Source organism: Cololabis saira, chromosome 23 (genome assembly GCF_033807715.1).
Source record: "Cololabis saira isolate AMF1-May2022 chromosome 23, fColSai1.1, whole genome shotgun sequence".
NCBI lineage: Eukaryota > Metazoa > Chordata > Actinopteri > Beloniformes > Belonidae > Cololabis > Cololabis saira.
The window spans coordinates 35,336,099-35,344,849 of NC_084609.1; the positions used below are offsets into that span (position 1 = coordinate 35,336,099).

Sequence of the window (8,751 nt, forward strand, 5' to 3'; positions counted from 1 at the left end):
ATGAATGATGGATGAATGGATGAATGATGGATGGATGAATGATGGATGAATGATGGATGGATGAATGATGGATGGATGAATGATGGATGGATGATGGATGAATGATGGATGAATGATGGATGAATGGATGAATGATAGATGGATGGATGAATGATGGATGGATGAATGATGGATGGATGGATGATGGATGAATGATGGATGAATGATAGATGGATGGATGAATGATGGATGGATGGATGAATGATGGATGGATGATGGATGGATGGATGAATGATGGATGGATGAATGATGGATGAATGATGGATGGATGATGGATGGATGAATGATGGATGAATGATGGATGGATGGATGAATGATGGATGGATGAATGATGGATGAATGATGGATGGATGATGGATGGATGAATGATGGATGAATGATGGATGGATGGATGGATGAATGGTGGATGATGGATGGATGAATGGATGATTGATGGATGGATGGATGAATGATGGATGGATGGATGAATGATGGATGGATGGATGATGGATGGATGGATGGATGGATGGATGGATGGATGGATGGATGGATGGATGGATGGATGGATGGATCGATGGATGGATGGATCGATGGATCGATACAGGATGGATGAACCTCCACCTTTGGTCATTTCAGATTTTAAAGTCACGGTCAAGGTTTACTTTATTAATCTCCCGTCTTAAAAAGCTTGTTTTTAAGACATTCAAGGCCTGTTTAAAATAGACATTAAATGAAATAAGGTCCCCTTTAAATTATATTAGTGTCTCGGTCGAACCTGCGGGCGGTTGTCATGTCAGACCCGCGCTCAGAGGCGCGCTCCCGTCAGCAGGAGCTCGTGTGTGAGTGCGCGTCCCCGCCTGCCGTGACGCGTCGTTCCCCCGCGCGTCCCGGAGCGCGTTGGTCGGTGATCCGCGGGGATCTCCGGCGCCACGCCCCCACCGGGGAGGAGGATGGGGGGCGGTAGTGAAGGGGGGGGAACGCGGCTCCAGCAGCAGCACCGGCGCTGCCGCACAACCAGCCGCCGCTTCCCGTCCAGCCCGAACCTTCCTCCGTCCGCCGCGCTCCGCTCCCCTCCGGTGCGGTTCGGCTGAGCTCGGCCCCCCGCTGCTCGAACCCTCCTGCGGGATCGAACCGGCGAGCAGAGCCGCAGAGCGGGATTTATTTCTTTTGTACATTGCTCATTTTTTTTTACATTTTATATTGCTCTTTTTTAATTATTTAGCTATTTATTGTTTTTTTCTTTTAGGATATACTTTTTTTTTACACCTTTTCATACTTTCGTGTGTATTTTGTAAAAATTGTTGAGCGTGTGTATGTTTGCTGCTGCACAAGTGAATTTCTCCTCTGGGGGATCAATAAAGTTTATTCTATTCTATTCTCTGCGTCCGCGGCTGCGGAGCGCGGCATCAGCCCGGAACCTGCAGACGACGCGCCGCGGGAGCAGAGACACGGCGGATACCGGACCGGGTCGGTGAGGAGGTCCAGTTCCACAGGTCCAGGTCCGGAGCTTTTGGGCCACTTATCGATCTGTTCTGGAGGCTGATCGATCCGGGATTCTGCCTTTTTCATCGATTGAAGACTTAGTTTTTTGCGTTTTTACGCATCGACCCACGGCGGATAACGGGTCGGGTCGGTGAGCAGGTCCAGGTCCAGGTCCGGAGCTTTGGGGCCACTTACCGATCCGTTCTGGAGGCTGATCGATCCGGGATTTTGCCTTTTTCATCGATTGGAGACTTAGTTTTTGCACTTTTACACATCGACTCGGTGCGTAAAAGCCGTCTGTCGCCACGGATGTCCTCCGGTTGACCCCCCTCCCCGAGCCTCCAACCCCCCCTCCACCCCCAGGAAATCTGGGCCACTTATCGATCTGTTCTGGAGGCTGATCGATCCGGAATCTTGTCTGTTTCATCGATTGGAGACTTAGTTTTTGCGTTTTTACGCATCGACTCGGTGCGTAAAAGCCGTCTGTCTCCCCGGATGTCCTCCGGTTGACCCCCCACCCCGAGCCTCCAACCCCCCCTCCACCCCCAGGAGCTCTGGGCCACTTATTGATCCGTTTTGGAGGCTGATCGATCCGGATTTCTGACCGTTTCATCGATTGGAGACTCCGTTTTTGCGTTTTTACGCATCAACTCGGTGCGTAAAAGCCGTCTGTCGCCGCGGATGTCCTCCGGTTGACCCCCCCCAGAGCCTCCACCACCCCCCCGTGTCCAGGATGGCCGCAGGGGTCGCGGCGTGGATGCCGTTCGCGCGCGCGGCGGCCGTGGGCTGGATGCCGGTGGCCCGCGCCTCCATGCCGGTTCCGCCGGAGCCGCGGCCGCGCGCCGGGTCCGGGTCCGGGGACGCGCTGATCGTGCTGAACGTGAGCGGAACCCGCTTCCAGACGTGGCGGGACACGCTGGAGCGCTACCCGGACACGCTGCTGGGCAGCACCGAGAAGGACTTCTTCTTCCACGAGGAGACGCGCGAGTACTTCTTCGACCGCGACCCGGACCTGTTCCGCCACATCCTGAACCTGTACCGCACCGGCACGCTGCACTACCCGCGCCGGGACTGCATCTGCGCCTACGAGGAGGAGCTGGCCTTCTTCGGCATCGCGCCGGAGACCATCGGGGACTGCTGCTACGAGGAGTACAAGGACCGGCGGAGAGAGAACCAGGAGAGGCTGCAGGACGACGAGGACCCGGACCCGGCGGCCGAGCAGGCGCCGCCGGACCTGAGCCTGCGGGAGACCATGTGGCGCGCCTTCGAGAACCCGCACACCTCCACGATGGCGCTGGTCTTCTACTACGTCACGGGCTTCTTCATCGCCGTGTCGGTGCGTAAAACAGGCTTGGATCAAGTGTGACAAACGACGAGTCTATGGCAGGGGCGCCACCAGGGGGAGGGCCAGGGGTGGCCACGGGCCCCCCCTACAAATTTGTTGGCCACCCCACTTGCCTCAATAAAAAAAACACTTGCCGGTCACAAACATTCTATCGTCAGTTATGCGTTTCATCCTGTCATTTCATTAGTAGGCGTTTCTTTAAGTATTTCTGAGCCTAATAATAAAAAAAATATAAATTAATATATATATATACAAAAAAACAAATATATATATATATATATATATGTATGTATTAATAAAATAAATATATGATATATTAAAATATATATGATATATATTATATATAAAAAATGCATATATACATATGATTTCCGGATTCATTCCATTGTGATGTTTCTTTCTTTTCTTTTTGTCTGTTTTTGCCTATATTGCATATGCATTGCACATCTGGCCCCCCCTAGGAAACATTTTCCTAGTTTTACTATCCGGAATTAACATTGCAGATATCTACAACCGCATTTTGACTAGTCAGAATTACATTGTGACTATTCAGAATTGTCATTCAAGATATCTATAACATAATTTTGACTAGTCAAAACTCTAATTCAAGATATCTGTAATTACATTTTGACTAGGCAGAATGGAAGTTAAAGATATCTCCAATTTGAAAATTGACAAAACAGACAGGAAAACACTTTGTTTTTAAAGGAGCCGTCTGTAAGAAATGGCCAAAACTGGTACTGCAGTCACTTTCAAAATATTGTTGAGCGGCGTGTACCCTCCCCCTCCTCCCCCCGACCAGAGGTTGCCAGGTAGGCTGCAGAATGCAGCAGGAACGTAGGCTGCCATGGCTGCGATAATTAGAGCCGAGCTGGCAACCCGGATGCCGAAACAATACTGACTTGGTGATTGGGAGATAGGTGGAGGGTGGAGCTTCAGAAACAATACTGACTTGGTGATTGGGAGATAGGTGGAGGGTGGAGCTTCAGAAACAATACTGACTTGGTGATTGGGAGATAGGTGGAGGGTGGAGCTTCAGAAACAATACTGACTTGGTGATTGGGAGATAGGTGGAGGGTGGAGCTTCAGAAACAATACTGACTTGGTGATTGGGAGATAGGTGGAGGGTGGAGCTTCAGAAACAATACTGACTTGGTGATTGGGAGATAGGTGGAGGGTGGAGCTTCAGAAACAATACTGACTTGGTGATTGGGAGATAGGTGGAGGGTGGAGCTTCAGAAACAATACTGACTTGGTGATTGGGAGATAGGTGGAGGGTGGAGCTTCAGAAACAATACTGACTTGGTGATTGGGAGATAGGTGGAGGGTGGAGCTTCAGAAACAATACTGACTTGGTGATTGGGAGATAGGTGGAGGGTGGAGCTTCAGAAACAATACTGACTTGGTGATTGGGAGATAGGTGGAGGGTGGAGCTTCAGAAACAATACTGACTTGGTGATTGGGAGATAGGTGGAGGGTGGAGCTTCAGAAACAATACTGACTTGGTGATTGGGAGATAGGTGGAGGGTGGAGCTTCAGAAACAATACTGACTTGGTGATTGGGAGATAGGTGGAGGGTGGAGCTTCAGGCCAAAACAAAAAATGACAACATAAACATCAGTTGAGGGCTGCAACTCCTCTTTTTAATCTGGAATATCCTGGCTTGAGTGATGTTGTCAGTGACATAAGTATTTGAAATGAACATGATTTTTAAATGTCTGTTGACATATCGGGGTCATTTTATGATTCGTTTTATTATTGCTCTTACATACAGCTCCTTTAACTAATAAATCCCAAACCATAACAGCCAATATGGGAACAGTGACACCCAACGGTCAAAACAAAACACTGTATATGTGGGGTAAACACAATGAAAACAATTACATTTGACAAAGGAAACAAAGTCAAAGTCTTTTGGACCCTCTTTTTGTACTTTCTGCTCCTGAACAAGCAAAACAAAAATGAGAAAGTGAGCACTGTCTGGTTTACACTACGTCACCGCCTGCTGGTTTACACTACGTCACCGCCTGCTGGTTTACACTACGTCACCGCCTGCTGGTTTACACTACGTCACCGCCTGCTGGTTTACACTACGTCACCGCCTGCTGGTTTACACTACGTCACCGCCTGCTGGTTTACACTACGTCACCGCCTGCTGGTTTACACTACGTCACCGCCTGCTGGTTTACACTACGTCACCGCCTGCTGGTTTACACTACGTCACCGGCTGCTGGTTTACACTACGTCACCGGCTGCTGGTTTACACTACGTCACCGCCTGCTGGTTTACACTACGTCACCGCCTGCTGGTTTACACTACGTCACCGCCTGCTGGTTTACACTACGTCACCGCCTGCTGGTTTACACTACGTCACCGGCTGCTGGTTTACACTACGTCACTGCCTGCCGTTATACAAAAGGCGCAAAAACAAAAACATCCACAAAAAGCATATTAATGATCAAAACAACACATAACAGCCACGTAATGTCAGCGGCATTTAAACTACACGATATGCGCCAAAAATGCCAACATAAATGGATCGTTTCTCAAAGAAAACCTGTTAAAAATCGCAGCAGCAGTTCTTAACGCAACTTACCCTCATCAGTGTAACACAGCACTGTGAGGAGCTAATGAACTACGGAACCCCAGGAGGTACAGAAAGAGGGTACAGCCAAAAAGGTAGTTTCCTCAAGAGACGCAAATAAAACAACTAATTGAGATAAAATTCACAAACATTCAACAAAATGAATAAATGATAAATAAAATCCCCAAATACAATTTGAAAACAAAAATTATTAAAGTGCATTTTCCAACTCTGTTACAGGTGCTCGCCAACGTGGTGGAGACGGTGCCGTGCGGCACCGCGCCGGGTCGCACGGCAGGCCAGCTGTCGTGCGGGGAGCGCTACGCGCTGGCCTTCTTCTGCCTGGACACGGCGTGCGTCATGATCTTCACGGTGGAGTACGTGCTGCGGCTGCTGGCGGCGCCCAGCCGCGCGCGCTTCGTGCGCAGCGTCATGAGCGTCATCGACGTGGTGGCCATCATGCCCTACTACATTGGCCTGGTCATGACGGACAACGAGGACGTCAGCGGCGCCTTCGTCACGCTGCGTGTCTTCCGCGTCTTCCGCATCTTCAAGTTTTCGCGACACTCGGCGGGACTTCGCATCCTGGGCTACACGCTGAAGAGCTGCGCGTCCGAGCTGGGCTTCCTGCTCTTCTCGCTCACCATGGCCATCATCATCTTTGCCACCGTCATGTTCTACGCCGAGAAGGGCTCCAGCGCCAGCAAGTTCACCAGCATCCCCGCTGCCTTCTGGTACACCATCGTCACCATGACGACGCTGGGGTGAGTTGGTGGGCGTGGTTCTGGTCCCAAAAGGGGGAGGGGTTTGTGGTGGTTTTGGTCCCAAAAGGGGGCGGGGTTTGTGTTGCTCCTCAGGTGTTACAGCGGGAACCCAGCGCCGCGCCATCGTTCCCATCGCTAGCGCTGCGTTTCCATTTACGTGTTTCTGACGACAGCGTTGTCTTGGGTAAAAGAGTTGGTGTCTGCCACGGCAACATCTGTCTGAGCTCCGTACAGGAAGCAGATGGGGGGGGGCACCGCCATCAGATGTGGGGCGTGTTTGGGTCAGATGTGGGGTGTGTTTGGGTCAGGTGTGGGGCGTGTTTGGGTCAGGTGTGGGGCGTGTTTTGGCCAGATGTGGGGTATGTTTGGGCCAGATGTGGGTGTGTTTGGGACAGATGTGGGTGTGTTTGGGCCAGGTGTGGATGTGTTTGGGTCAGATGTGGGGCAGATGTTGTCCAGTTGTCCAGTACCTCGTCGTCCCGTGGTCGGGTTCACCTGGGGACCTGCTGCGGCGGTTTCTCAGATGAGGTTTCACTTCTGGAAACAAACCCAGCTTCATGCTCCGGTGGAACCAACCGATCAATAATTAATACCAGGAGGTCAGTCGACACCTGTGGACGACACCTGTGGACGACACCTGATACATGTTTAATGAGCTTCACAACATTTGCTCGTCGTCCAGCAGATGTCTTGAGACACGTGAGAAGAGCAGGACGGACGTGGACGTATCCGTGTCCAGCTGCGTCTATGCTCTCATTAAGGCGCTGGACGTCTTTCTGTCCGATCGACTCAGGACCACACGTGTTTTCAGATCCAGTTGTGTCTTCACGGGTTCTCCGGCTCTCCGTCCTCAGAACCTCAGAACCTCCTGAGGCTCCTCCGGAGCTTCAGATGATGATGTCGTCCACCAGAGCTGGGGACGTCTTTGTCTTCATCGCTGCACTTTTATCCTCTGAGACGAATAAAAGACGGAGGAGCTAATCTCCCGCATGACGGAGGGTTTAGCTTCTTTGTCTCAACTGAAATCTCTGGAGTTTTTATTTTTAGCTCCAGATCCAGAAGAGAGTCACCTGCTGCTGCTGAGATCGTTTACAGTTTTAGTCCCGAGTTCTTCCTCCAAACCTGATCGTAGATCATAAACTGGTTCTGGACGTTGTTGGTTACAGTTTAGAGAAAGAAAATCAGAAGATGAAGCTGAGAAGTTGATCAAATCAGATCTGAAGCTGCACCGAGAGAAATCTGAGCTGGAAACCCCGAAGAAGAAGGTTCCAGGTTCAGGCTCTGGTCTCCGGAGCTGGAGGTCTCCGGGGTTGGAGGTCTCCGGGTGTCTTGCTTTTTGTCCTTTTCTGCATAATTTTCGTGTAAGAAGTTGAACTTCGGCTGTATTTATTGATTATTTTCTGATAGCATCAGCACACACACACACACACACACACACACACACACACACACACACACACACACACACACACACCTACTAGCAGTGTTTGATCAGCTGACAGGAAGTGCGATCGGAGGTCACGGCTGAACGCCTCGTTAACTTAATCTCGTCCTCGTCTCGACGCCTGTTTCTCTTTACTGGTGACATCATCAGATGACATCATCAGATGACATCATCAGATGACATCATCAGATGACATCATCAGCGTCCGTCTGGTCGGCCCCGACCAATCAGAGCGGCCGATGAAACTCTCGGCTGCTCTGATTGGTCCGTTGGTCACTGGTTCCTGGACCCCCCGACGACGTCTGGCTTCCATCAGTCGCCTGTCATCGCGAGGAGATTCTGGGGCTTCGTGAGAAACAAGCGTTAAAAAGACTTGTTGTGATTTAAAGAGCATTTTTAAGTGAAAATAGAAGTTTGATTACTTTTAGTAATCTTGTGTCCTGTTGAGAAAAACCATCTAAAGGGACTCTGAAGTGCAGATCCTCCCCCGACCACCAGGGGGCAACAGTCGGAACCAACGTGGGCGTGTCTGTACCAAGGTGGGCATGTCCCAACCACAGTTTAATCCTTGTTGGCTGTATTGGTTGATTTTAGGGTGATTCCAGGAAAAACATAGATATATTTTGTTTGTTTTTTTAGTTTAAGGTTTAAAGTGTTCGTAAACAGACTTGACGTACTTCCTGTTTTGGTCGTAAAGCCTGTTTCCTGGTGCGGTCCAGTCTCGATTGGTCTCACCTGTATCCCAGATACATAATTTCTGTAGTCCTCGGAGACTCGGGCTGCCCCGGACGTGGTCTTTCCAGGTCGTTTTGGTGGTTTTAAGTTAACGTGAAGGACCCAGAATCTTCGTTGCCGTGGCGACGGAGGGTGACGACGGCTGTTTTTAGGCCCAGCTGATGCGACCGGTTGGGGGTAAACCGTCAGGGCCGCCCCGCTCTATTTCCAACACCCCCCTCCTCCCGGCCGCCTCATCCTCATCTCCATCTTTGCGCTGCGGGACGAGCCTCCATTAATGCCGCTAATTAAATGAAAGCATTAGCTGCTGCGAGCACGCGGCGGTGATTAGCGTAATGGGCTCGGTAATGAAGCCGCCCGGAGGAGCGGAGGTCCCCCC

The 8,751-nt window shown here is 50.6% G+C and overlaps 1 protein-coding gene across 1 annotated transcript in view; it reads left to right on the forward strand.

The window, feature by feature from the left end:
- The first annotated feature begins 2,090 nt into the window (after window positions 1-2,090).
- LOC133424323 (potassium voltage-gated channel subfamily D member 2-like) overlaps window positions 2,091-8,751 on the forward strand; it is an 88,097-nt gene continuing 81,436 nt past the window's right edge. The window contains exons 1-2 of the mRNA XM_061714845.1: window positions 2,091-2,836; window positions 5,670-6,193. Of these exons, the coding sequence (XP_061570829.1) occupies window positions 2,234-2,836; window positions 5,670-6,193 (1,127 nt within the window). The 5' untranslated portion in view covers window positions 2,091-2,233. The remainder of the gene's footprint in view (window positions 2,837-5,669; window positions 6,194-8,751) is intronic.